The 13864-nt window shown below is 39.7% G+C and overlaps 1 protein-coding gene across 1 annotated transcript in view; it reads right to left on the minus strand.

The window, feature by feature from the left end:
- Positions 1-8428: 8428 nt before the first annotated feature.
- Positions 8429-13864, minus strand: part of KATNIP (katanin interacting protein) — a 61153-nt gene continuing 55717 nt past the window's right edge. The window contains exons 22-25 of the mRNA XM_059826390.1: positions 13096-13197; positions 12384-12544; positions 9946-10034; positions 8429-8581 (exon numbers count right to left, since the gene is read on the minus strand). Of these exons, the coding sequence (XP_059682373.1) occupies positions 8526-8581; positions 9946-10034; positions 12384-12544; positions 13096-13197 (408 nt within the window). The 3' untranslated portion in view covers positions 8429-8525. The remainder of the gene's footprint in view (positions 8582-9945; positions 10035-12383; positions 12545-13095; positions 13198-13864) is intronic.

Genomic DNA, 13864 nt, shown 5'->3' on the forward strand with positions numbered 1-13864 from the left:
AGGTCTTGCTGCCTGGTATTCAGACAGAAAGGCAATAACACAGTCCCATTATTCTGACAGTGAAAAAGATTCTGCCATTTTTCTTCTTGGACAATTCATACTGATTTGCACTGTGCCAACACTGCTCCTTAGCCTAAATAAGCCTTCTCTCCAAAATGTTATCACCTTCACTTGTATAGAGATAGACAGAGAAGGCAATCAGACACAAAGTAAAAAATTAGTCTATAAATCCATGTTGCCTTCCATCTATTCTCCATTAAACTCTGTAACTCTAGTTTTTTTCCTTGAACACATACTTTCAAGTCTGAACACCCAATACTGGACCAAATTATTTTTTCTTTCCTTCCTTAACGATAGGCATTACATTTGCTATTCTCCAGTCATACCCAGATCCAGAGATTCATTAGTATTACACTTATCCCAGTAACATGCACTGTCTGTTATGTATTCATTCCTGCATGTAACCTGAGGACCTAAGAGCCACGGCACAGGTTGTCTTCCCCTGTGTCATCTCTAGGAGCAGATGTCTAGTCAGGAGTGTGAGGACATGAATGCTTTTTCCAGCCTCAGGCGATCTCTAGTTTGTACCGATTGATTGTGTTAAATAAGCAACCTATTAATATTCACCACGCTGTGGCTCGGTAGGCTTCAGTCGGCGGAACAGATTCTACAGCAGATAAGTTACGTTAAACAGAGGGTCCTGATCCATACTGGTTATAGAATCACAGAATAGGCTGGGAAGAGCCTCTGGAGGTCAACCGGTCCAACCCCTCTGATCAGACAGTTTTCTAGTAATAAAACCTGACTAATAAAATCTGTGCTGCAAACCGTAAACCATTGCAATACAACAAACATCTAACGACACTGAAAAAAAATAAAAAAAAAAAAAAAGAGAGAGGGAAGCTATACAAACAACCTGCATTGGAATCGCTTGCAGATCAGATCCACCACAGGAAAACCTGGGGAGCTTTCTTCTCCCAGAAGCACTGTGCCGGGAGATCAGCTAGACAGGAGCTCTCCACAGGCTAATCAGCCTGCAGAAACTTAATTTACATCTGCATCAGTGGATAAAGAAGATAAATGGCAAAGTTTCTGCAGCACTGTTTTGGAAGGCCCTTTACTACAGGTAGATCTACATGCACTGCCAATTCATTTTTCAGACTTCTCATTAATATCTCTAATGCATAATTGCAGTCAAAATCAGTCACTGAATCATACATTTTATGACCTCATGCTTACCCCTTTGTACTGTTAATAATAATATCCCTGCATAATGTGAACGCTTTCTGCAAAACAAGTCCACCAGCCCTTCTGGTTTATGACTTAAAATATAGCAGACCTAGTTTTAGGCAACTGTCAACATCTTTATATCAATTATCGCCATCATCTGTACTGAAATCTGAGTCACAAGGGTTTGGGCGGTACCATAAATTACCATTAATCCCTTCTCCATTCTTCCTACATGAATGCCTGCTTCTCATGATGTGTTCTCTATACATTTATATACCTAGTTCCTCTTGCACACTCCAATTCAGCTTGACTTTAGTAATTTTCACATTAAATCTACAATCTTTGTTTCCCAAGGTGAAACTGCCTCTGGAGACCCTTTTCCATTTCTTATACCATATGCTTCTATAGGTGGTTGCTTTTTGACTATGAGCTGGAGCCCTCCTCTATGGACCTCTCCTCCCCTTGAAGTTTGTCAGGCAAACAAGTGTCCAACAAGTCGTCCCCCGACCCTTATTCTCAAACCACAAGCAGATGACCAAGGTGTAGATCTCCCTAGGGCCTTAATGCTGCTCCTCCAGGAAAAAGAGTGACACTGGGGAATCCCAAAGGACCTCAGACAGAATACACAGGGACAGAACACGCAGTGAGCTACCCAAGTATCGTACTGAGAAACGCGGGTCTTTGCTTCTTGCAGATTCATTGTGAAGAGTACGTTTTCTCAATGCCCCAAAGAGAGTGATTAAAATACCTATCAATGTCTTGCTGGGTCAGTGGGTTTTGATCAGATCTCCTGCTTTGTGTTAATATTCAGATACGTTACCATCCCAGAGACATGAATAATAGGAGCTATTTCATTTCTCTGACAATATTAAACATAATGAAAAGTCTTACTATCATCCCACATCCTTCTCCATGAATTCTGGCCACAGACAGATCTCCTGTTGGTAATGGAAATGTCAGTTTGATTCATCTGTTCACCAACTAACCCTTACCAAACAATTTCCAGTATATAGCAAACCAAAAACATTCCTTTGGAAACAAGCCAGAACTGACATTCGTTGCAGATTAGTTTTTACCACTGTTTGGGCTTATACCATTTCAGGTAGCTTTCCTACTTACTCTATTTTTAGCAGTGCCTCCAGCAAACCAGGAAAGAGACAGATCATAAGACTTCTGCTAATCTGCAAATCTGAAAGTATAGTTGGGAGACCAAATTTATTATTATACAGCTAGATGACAACAGCAGAAATGACCTTTCTGCAATGCCAGAAGTCTTGTCCAGGCTGATCTAGGCCTTTAATCAGTGGGGGGAAGTATAGATTATTATGTGTCAAAGGAAAAACTTTTTCCCTATTAGGACAGTCAAGTATTAAAACATACTGCCCAGAGAGGTTGTGCAGCCTCCATCCCTGGAGGTTTTCCAGGCCAAACTGGATGAAGCCCTGTGTCACCCAGTCTGACTTTTGTAAGGTAAAAAAAAAGGTGTGAATTGCATAAATCAGCCAGGAAAATCTTTGATGAATGGGAGCAGAGAGCCATGAGTTACAGGCAGAAACAGTACCAGTGTTTTACACTTGCTAAGCCACACTTGTAAGCAAGCGGGGCTGACAGTCGCCGATGTCTCAGCTCAGTTCGCTGTGCTGGCTGACCCATTTTCCTGCCAACCACTCTGTACACTCGGTAAAGCTGCTGTGCCGGTGCTGCCTCCATCCTCGCTCCTTTTGATGGAAGGTAAACGCTCTCTCTTGCTCAGGATGAAAGTTCTTTCCCCAGCTTGTTACAGACAGAACTGTCTATTCTGGCAGCCACCTTTTGCTGCCATCAGGCAGAAGAGAAATCTTAGTGAAAAAGATAATAGGGCTCAACTGCTCCTAGTTCATTATCTTTACCACAGGGACCATCTCTTCTCCCAGGTACAATGCTCCCCTGGGGTGAAGAGTCATTTCCCTGAGAAACCTTCACAGCCGTAGCAGCTGCTTCTGTATTCCCCTTATGCCTACCACAGTTGCTTTCCATCTGAGCCTTTGACCAACATCTGTTTCACCTCCAGCAGTACGGTCTGGGATACACTTTGGAGATCAGTCCAGTCCACAATACTTGGCTGGGCTCTCACTCTCAGGAGGCAGCAGCTGAGTACCAGGCTCCTCCGGACCCTTACGATGGCTCTGAGATGCAGTGTCCAGATCTAAAACTTCTCTTCAGCACTGCACCCACCCCCTGCCTCCTCCAGGGCCAGAAGACTTTCAGGTAGCCACTGGCTTCTTTGCTGAGAAGATGGAGACTTGCTGAGAATATGGAGACTTGGCTATTTCTGAGTTCCTTTAGCATGCTCTGACGTTCACCTCCACAAGCTTCGCCCAGCATGAACTTTCAGAAACCACTGTGAAGCTCCTTTTCTAGTTAGGTCCAGATAAGCTAAGGAACACAAGCAACTGAGCTCTGAAACAAGAGATCACATATGAGTAAGAGGAAAGAGGTGATCACGATTGTATCTGTCTGATATATGTCCTTAGGTTTATGGTTCCCCAGAATGCCCATCCTCTCAGGAAAACTGCACAAAATCTGTGCATGCTGACATCTTTTGAAGTCCCATGAGCAATAAAGCAGAGACACACACTAAGAATTTGCGAGTCAAGTCGATTTTAGTCACACCAAAGAGACCTTGAGTGAGTTGAACGCTAAAGGCAGGATTTCACTGTGGTCTCAGTGTATAATTGGGACCTTCCAGAAATAAACAGCATACCTGGGGAAGGCTGCTAGCAGATCATGAGGTGGTGGTTTTCCTCTCCTAATTAGAGCCAAAGCAGTGACCTATGGCTGGAGGACCATGCAGTATTGGAAGCAATAGTCCAGACTGGGAAATTCCTACCCTGCTGATCATCGGGATGGTCAGTCCTGTCCTTCAACCAGGAGCTAAGAAAGGGAACACTAGAGAGCCATCAGACAGAAGGTCTGAGCCTTGTTTTCCCCTTTTCCAGTAATTTCTAGGTCAGTAAGAAAGAAGTCACAAATTGCAAATGTTTCCTTTTATGCCTAGATCTCAACACTGCAGCACTTCACAGGGTCCTGAGCCAGGGTGACTGGAGCTGATGCTCTTGGACAAGGGTGGAAAATTGATCTCTTTCCAGCAAGATTTAGAGGCCAGTGGGACAGGAAATTACTCCAGCTGGGCACTCCGTCCCCATCTCTCAGCTCTTCCTGCAGCTAGGAGATTCACTCTATAATTGCTTTCTTAGTCCACATTTTATCCTCAGCTGACAGAATTCCATTAGGGTGATACAAGCTGCGTGATAAAGGGATGTTTGTGTCTCACACGGGCTGTAAGTCATTTCTCAACAAACAGGCAAATAGTCACAGAAATGGGCAAAGAGACCACTGAGCCAGGAACCCTCCTTCTTGTGCTCTGAATACCAGGACCTCAGCACTCAAATGGAAGCAAACATTCTTCCAGTACGTTATACTCCTCCCTGCTTCTCTCCCTCCTCTTTAGGGGAGACATGTCAGTGCACATCTCCAAAATAAGCATTTATGTCTGCAGCATTTTTGAACAGACAGTAATCAAGCAGACAGACATGCAGCACCGGCACCCCTAGAAACAAGGGCCCCATGCACTGTGCTGTGATCATAGGGGTTGGTGACACCACCGATCACAGATCTGGCCTACACTTGGGAAACTAGAAGAAATGAAACGAATGTTGTAATACATCTGAGCACATACACCTGAAGAGCCAAACAGGTTGGTCACACCTGCAAGACAATGATTCTGAACAGGACCTTCAGGACTGTTTTGGAAGACAAAAGGAGCCCAGCAGGACCAGGAAATCCTACAGAAAACAGTATCACCTAAGCAAGGTGCTGTGATGCAATTTTATGTCCAGGTCCAGCCTAAGCCATCAGAAGGGCTCAGTTTAATTTAGCTGCCGTATGTAGCTCCTCATGTAGCTCTGATGGGTTTCATCCTCCAAAACGAGGATGACTCTTCTGACTCAATAATACATGAGCTTCCACGTCTTCTATGCTGCCTTTTACACTGTCTGCATCACGGCTTGCTCCCTTGTCCACATACAAGTGCTTCTCACTGCTCTTTAAATTCTACTGGATTAAACCATAAAAAGGCAGAAATTGGAAACAGAAGCTGCAGGCCTTCCCAGGCATCCCAGTCTTCAGATTACACTGTGAAGACTGATAAAAATATCTTTTTAAAGATCAAAAAGTAGGCAGCATGACATGTAGTTCCTCACAGATTATTTCTTTATCCTCTGCCCTTCTCAGTGTCATTGTGGGACAAACAAACTCATTTCTGTTATCTTGATCCAACCCCTTTAAAGCAAGTCATTACAGGTAAAGGTGAGCAGCTACGACATCAAGGTTTTTGAGTGGCCCAGAAATCAGAAGTGGGCTAAAGTTTAATAATTTACATCAAAGGCTCCAGCAAGAATTCATATTAATCCTTCCTTTTCCTTTGTCATGCTTTTGACAATGTCAAATGATGTGTTACTGTGCACATTCTTGCTGGATTACTCTTGCTGAAACTGTGCCTGACATTGACTGAAGTGCTCCGCGGGGATTTTCTTGATTGCATGTTTACTCTTCCTCTTTTCCCTTCTGTAAATGCTGGTCTGACATGAATGTACTTGTGACTAGTTAGTTAAGAAAAGGTGAAAAATTGAATAAAACCCTTTTCTCCCCTCTGATTCATTGTGGCAACGAGTCAACTATCTATGTTTGAGTATATAGGGCTGACTAGGACACTTAATTATCTTTGGTTATAATTATCTTTGGTTATAAAGGGTCATTACATCTCAGCTCCAATTAGGAGGGCAAATGACGCTGACATCTCCTACCCCACAGAGATTAATGAAGTATTTTCTAAACATTATCCTACTTTCTGTATATGACTGGCTAGAACCAAGGACTTCATTAGGCCTTGCCTTGGTGGCATATGACATCCCAGAGCAGACAGCAGGCTGGTGAAGCCTTCTTTCAGACACAGACACTGCAGGGGAGGATGTCCCACAACAATTTTTTGGAAACATTTTAGACTTCTGTGGTCTTTCCACAGGATGGCAATTGTGGGGAATCTCTTGAATGGGTAAAAGGACTTGCTATGAGAGGTTGGCAGAAGGTACAAGCCAACAGTCTCTGTGCCAGACCAGCTGCACTGCATACAGAATTCCAGAGGCAAAAGGTGTGACAAACGGCTGCAGTTACCAACTGACCAGTGAGGAAGAGTTGGTGGCAGATGCGACCCATTTGAGCTTGACCAAGTATTTTGCGGTAATTTACAAAACCTGGAGTTACCTCAAAGGATTAGGGTTGAAAAATCATTAGTCCACCACAGAGGACTTGAGATGCTCCAGACAGATCCAGAGAAGGCAGATGAGCATAGAAAGTCCTCTCCCCCTCTTACCTTTTCTGATCAATAAGGAGGATGCTATTCTGTGCCAGGAAACACGACGGGTTTCATTTCTCTTCACATTCAATGCAATTTTCTCAGAAAAACAGACAATGCAACAGGCCTCATCTCATCTAGAGATTGCCTATATGACAAATCTGTGATTGTGCCTTAAGTTTTAAAAAACTTGCTATAGCCTCTCCTCCTCCAAACACATACATTTATGTCTGTTCTTAGCCCTACCAATAACCCTCCTTTTAGCTCCTCCTTTTTTTAATTTTGAGTTGCATGTAATGTTTAGCTCATTTGGAGCAAAAACTAAAACTTGGTTCTTGCTAGAGCTACACTGGTAAACACATAACGGGAGACAGTTCTCAGAACAACAGAAGGGTTCTTTTGTCAGCCTAGTTTGGGAAGAGCCTTTAAACAAAGTAGAATACACTCACATACACTATTTTACATTTAGAAGTAAACTGTTTTGTATTTAGTACAAAATACATTTTGTCACTCCATCAATACACAGAAATCTGGGAAATGCACTGCTACCTTGAGCCTTTTCAGTTTAGCCAACAACAGCTAAGTAGTATGCTTTTTATAAGGAAATATACAAAATACTGCACTCCTGACTTAGTACAGAAAGGGGAGCAGCACATTTTGATTCTGTATCAGGAGCTGCAATAGTGTATCTCTGTTTCATGTCTAAAAGCATACAATGACTTCAGAGAGTTCAGTTCTCTCTGGAAACAATGAGCGAGTTCTAAATGAGAAAGGAAGAATCTTCTATGGAAGAGATTTACAAGTTGTCACCACTGACAATTTTTCAGTCAAAAGTACATTTGCATAGCTACAAATCCTGCAGCATAATTATTTGTTTAGAGTTTTTGTTTAAACAACTACATATGCAGAGTATTTTGTGTTTGAAAACACAGTCCACTCCTTACCTTCTTCTAGTTAAAATGCATTTACCATTTCTCAACAGCGATGATATGTTGCTGGCAACAGATCTGGTTGGTGCAGCACAGAGGTATGGCCTCCTTGTTCACATAACCAAATGCAGGCAAAATAGGAGAAAACAGCTTTGCTCTGTAGCAGGAGGACTCTGAAGAATATGTAGAGTGCCTGCCAATGGTACTTCAGACAAAACCTATTTTGCTTTTTTCATGGTAGTGAAATAACGAAAGAAATCATTATTTCACTGCAAAAGATGAGAGAAGTGACAGCTGAAACTTACTTATTAAACCTTGATAAACCCACTTCCTGATCTCCATTTTCTAAAAGCATTCATCACACTTCTCCATACCCAGTGGAACGTCTCCAGATGTCAGAAACAGTGTCAGCTCCTAGAGAGAGCCGCAGCATCAAAACATACAGTGGCAGCCCAGAAACAGAGAGGTAAAGAATATTTCCCCTAAAAAGTGCATTTCCCAAAGAACTATTTACAGGCATCAGAAACAAAGCAGACACTTCCTTCTAGTGAGGAACTCCATGATCATTCAGCTAGGATTTAGGAATTAAAGCTTGAGAAATACTCTAAAAGCCTCTTGTTATGACCATCCTGCTTCATCCAAGTTCTTGGTACTGGGCAGGAACAGTTGTCAGTTAGCAATAAGGTTCTCACTCCTTTATGTTCCTTCCTCCCTGGATTTTCAATTAAGAGAGGAGGAAAAAAAGTCAGACAGATAATGACAATTAAAAAAAACAGAAAACTGAATTCATGCTTTAAACTTCATTACTAAAGAAAATTTCCTATAATGAATAAAACTTTCTCTTATAAGACAGGAGGTGGTTCAGCAGCAGCAGACACAGAAAATCTTCCATTTGGATGATATATATCTTGAAGAGCTAGGCTGCAGGTATTTTGGGCTGGGTGTATTCAGGACTTTCCAATCACAATCCCTTGTTATCTTTTCCTCCTCTGCAGTCCTTTTTCACATATGCAGGTTTTTGGACGCAAAGCTGTTAAGGAAAATTGAGTGCTGTTTTAAGACTATATCTGTATTAACAGTGAAGCCACAGACTAAACTGAGGAAGAAACATACCCATTTCTCTTTCCATCCCAAAATGAAAGCTAAGTTACTCTTCTCAGTAATGTTTCTTAGATTTTCAATTTTTTCAGTCCCATGGAAAAGCTTTTCTATGGAATCTGGTCCGTATTCAATGTTGAACCTGTTCCGAGTAGGAGTTTGGACCCTCCCTCAGGAGGGGACACCCTGAAGTCTCCTCCAACCCAAATCATTCTACAAATCTATGTTATCAACAACTGCGGCTGATACCAGTAAGTACTACAGAGAGACATGGGGCAGATGGCAAGAAGCAATCCTCAACTGACGACTTCACAGGCATTCTGTGTCCTTAATGCTTGGACTATAGATGTGATGGCCATGGCAATGACAGCTATTTTTTAGGGGACATAGGGTATGTCTGCACCCAGGATATCATTACAACAGGCACAGAGATATTCAAAATACTTTTGACGCTGCTAGTGCTAATATACTAATAACTTTGAAGCTGTATTTGTACAGGCAATGGCATTTCAAATCCTTCTCCTACAGAACTGTTATTAAAAGCCATCAAACAATTTCTGTAACACTTTCTAGAGAAACTAATTGTAGAAAGTGTCATGCTCAGGAGAGAAAACCAATCATGAATATACCAGCTTGGCTGAGAATTTGTAATGTATTTAGGGAGCTATTCTGAGTAATTTACAATGAATGACTGGGACTCTTCAGACTATAAACACAATCTACTCTTTCTCCTTGGGAAAAAAAGAGGTCGTCTTTTTAATCATCACTTTGTAAGAGAAAAGACCAACCAGAAAGACAGTGGGAGGAATAATGTCAACATGTTTTCCCCCTTGTTACACTTACCGTGATTTTGGATTTGCTTGAGGAGCAACAAGCAGCTAATTTTGAGACACATATGCATCATCTCTAAAGCTGCTTAAAAGGCCAGTGGGGATGCAATGAGCCTATTATTCCAAAAGCTATCTATGAACCTGTACAATTAACACCAGTTTTCAGTTTATCTTTAGGCAGTTTCTTTCCTGAGGACTTCTGTGTATGTATTGGTATAAGCTATGACTACATGCCACAATACGTCTTTGATTTATATCATCCACTTTCAGATTTCGATATAGAATAAAAATCCACTAAAGTATGACGTTCCTGGTTTGCTTTCCTATGGCAGACAAAGTAGAGCTAAATATATAAAGGAGGTGTAAGTCTCCCCACTTTTCCCAGTTTAGGTCTACACCAATGTTCACTACCCATACCGTCTCTGTAGAAAGTGAGCAGAAGAAAACTGTAGAAGACAGAACTAACCTGGATCAGCCACAGCCTGCTTCTTTTTGCTGTTTGTGACAATCTCATTTTCATTCATCATTCGTACATCCTGATCTCCCACATGATTGCTGAAAAGATTAAAATCAGTACAATAGCCAAAATAATCACCATTGTGAAAAGTTATGAGAGTCATGGAAAAGGTTAACAAATAACTTATTTAGGTCCTGGAGGCTAAACAAAGCTATGAAGCACTGCCGCTTTATGAGACTGTCCAGAAAGGAAAAGCATTCTGTCTGCATCCACCTGAAGGATTTCTTGCTAGTTTTAATTAGTGGCATTCATTCAGGCACACATTCAAATATAAATACTGTATTCAGTCTACAATTTTCTTGCCTGCCTACACAGCTTGAACCACATTAACCAAAGTGAGATTTTAAATCAGTGCTGTACAAAGAGGGTATAAAAATCCTTATATGGAACTTAACACTGTTTTGTAATGTTGATATAGCATTATTTGAAAATCTTCTGAACTAAACAAAATTCATTTATTGTGACAAGTTTTGCTTGCAGGCTGCTGTAAAATTTTAACAATTTATTTTTGGGAAAGAAGTAATAACTTCAAAGTTAAATTAAATTAAACAAATTGCAGAAAAAAATATGAGCTGAATTGAACATTGAAGAAAACATCACTAATAACAACTCCCTTTTACACAGACAAAACCAAAACATCCATGCCTTTGGAAAAAAAGAAGTGTATTATTCTTTTCTCTACAAATACTGCACAAAATAGGTTTCTATTTTTGGTGAAAAATGTAATGTCTCTCAAACTGTCAGAGTGAAACAGAGGAACTGATACTGAAGTAAATCAGAACTTAAGGTATTGATGATAGTATCAGACTCAAGTTCAGGGTTCATAAAATACTGAACAGTGACATGTGAAAGAGAATAGACCAAAATCAGAAGTAACAATATATAAAAGCTCAGGAGCATTTTCTAAATGAAGGGATATTATCCAGCCTGTAGTAAGGGGTCTGTCTACTGTTGCTGAAGTACCCTATGTTTTAGTTGGGTAATAGGTGGAAAAAGGGAATAGAAGATTGCAAAATAATATAAGAAAGACCAAGAAAGCTCCTGCACAGGAAGTCTAGAAGAGAAGAAACTCAGCATGTTCTTGACTGGAAAACAGATCATACAGTTTGCATGACCGAAAAAGCATACCCCTCTTAAAACTCAATCAAAGGATATATGTCTTATAAATATGTGCAAAGGAAGTTATATGAAAAAGATCTATGATTACAGCTGGTGCTACTCTGTTTCCAATAAAATAACTTCACTCATAGAAAGATGTTAAGCTGAAGAAAGTAAAGGTTCATTTCTCCTCCTTTCTATATCCCACTGAAAATTTTCTCAAAACTTGTATTTCCTCCAGACATTTTCATTTCTGTAACTTTTTCACTTGAAAATTTGTTTACCATGACAACACAGCCATTTGTACAAGAACACGAGTCTAACACAATACATCCAAACAACAATAATTTATTTCAACATCTGACAGTACCAGTGGCCAACAGCCAATGCTTTAGAGAACCAGAGGAAAACAAACCTCATAGGTAAATGTGAACTTCTGGTCTTAATCAGGACAGCTTACATTCCTTCCACTTACTTCTAAATATTTGAATATTCTTCTGAATGAATCATGTGCCATTTCTGAATGCAGATTGGTCACCTTTTTTTCCAAGTGATGTATGTGCAAGACATTCTATTTGTTAGCTGTGCAATGTATAAGAAAGTGTTTATTTCTATAAGCTTTCGATTTTTCACTTTTCAATCTCATTTAAAATAAATTCTTCTTTCAATCTTTATTTTCCTTGCTAGGGACTGCTTTTTACGCCCCATCAATTCTGACCTTCTAAATATAAGTGCATTCTTCACTGCATTTCATCATATTTTCTGTGAGATTGCCAGCTTAGTAGTTTGAAAGTGTCATTCCTTTGAACGCAATTAATTTCTCATTTAAGAAGTTAATTATTTTAGAACGTTTATAAAATTGTAGAATTCTGGTTTCTTAATTAGTATTTGTGCCAAATAAGAGGACTTTCTTTTCTTTACTTACTTTTATGTTTGGTTCCTTTTCATTAACTTTCTATTTTTTTTCCTCCATGTAATACCATTGGGATTTATTATTTCTTTTCTAAGGAAGCCTAACTTCTTTCTTTTGTGGTTATTACTATAGGCTTCCATGAAAACATATGTAAATATGAATAATGAACCCCAGTAAGTGCTAAAAAACACTAACAAATAAAGCTGGTAATTTGGCCCTAGTATCTAATAAATTATTGGTTATTTCCCATTAAGTGAGGCTGAATATGGTTTGGAAGGGAATTTTCTATAGCAATACACATATTGCTGACATTAATGACATAAAAACATTTCTGGAAAACAAGATTCTCTCTTCCAATCAAGATCCACTCACATACCTAATAACAGTTCTCCTCTCCTGATGGCAAATCTTCTCGTCATCTGTAAAGAGAATGGTATGATACGGGACCACAGGATCACAGGTTGGTAGGATGCCAGATACTACATGGTTCACCATATCCAGAATCCCATTGTACACAAGCAAGTCATCCACCAGAAGCTAAAGATATTTAAAAAACAAACAAAACATCTAGAAATCAGGCATTGCTTTCAGCAGTTAGTCTTCTAGTCTTCTAGTTAGTCTGCTAGTTTTTGTCTTCTCACTGATGTTTCTAATGCAGCTTTCAAGTAGGTAATTAAAAACGTATTTCATGTTTTACATAATTGCCATTCTATTAACTGGAGTGAATCACTCTTAAATTCAGGAATTAATGAATGTCACCTCACTTCAGCTGTCTAAAACTTGGGTTTGTAGTTTAAACTAGTCTTCCAGGCCTGCTCTATAGTCAGTGGAAAAAGGAAAGCATTATCCTATCTTAAGACAATTATCTAAGAAAAAAATCAGATAATGTGTTCTTTCCCCAGGCAAGAAAGGGAGGACAGATGACTAGCATAGATTAGTCATTTTAATACTAAATGCAGAGTTAAATGAGATGAACACCATCCTTTGAGATTATACGGAATCACACTTCAGTAAACTGTGAAAATAAGTACAGAAATCAAGCAAGCTGACTCACCAGAACATACAACATGCATACAAAAATTACTTACACCGAATTCTTTCACACCTCTCTGAGGTGTTTTGGCATAATTCCATAACTTGATCATTGACACAGTAGTAGGTACATCAAAAATGACATATACCCTATTCACCTGTAAAAGAGAATTAATTTATATTTAACAGCACAAATTCCCCAAAGAAATGAAATTCTCATGCATGTTCTATCAAAAGAGGTCCATATTTAAAGACATATAGCTAAAGGACAGATAGATGATGCTAAAGATTTAAGTTCAGCTATCAACTCTGTCGATAATTCACAGATGTCTCTACCCCAGAGCCACCCTCTCAAATGTACGTATAACTCATGAGAAGATGTTATCTACACCTCAGCTTGTCATCCTGGACTGCTAGTCAGTTGGAAGAGGGGTAGACAGACACTTTTAAAGAGTATTTCATCAACCAAATACAGACACGTGCTACAGGATAGGACAAGCTGGTGTCTATGCTATTCTATTCTACTCCTATTCTATTCTATCCTATTCTATTCTATTTTTTTCTACCAAATATGAATGGAATTCACCTTGCTATTTGCAAGACTAAAATCTCTCCTATATCCCTTGACTTTGAAAGCTCTTGCAGAAATTTTGCAATTTTTGTGTGAGTTACACTAACAGGAACATAGAGACGATTCTCCAGATGCTTGGTAAACAATTATTGCTTGAGGTATTGTTCATTTTACTTTCAGTGACATTAATGTCAAGATGTTAAGACCAAAGATTAGGCTGTAGGAAACCAATCTTGCCTGTTACAGTCAATTCT

This window comes from Gavia stellata, chromosome 18 (assembly GCF_030936135.1).
Source record: "Gavia stellata isolate bGavSte3 chromosome 18, bGavSte3.hap2, whole genome shotgun sequence".
Taxonomy (NCBI): domain Eukaryota; kingdom Metazoa; phylum Chordata; class Aves; order Gaviiformes; family Gaviidae; genus Gavia; species Gavia stellata.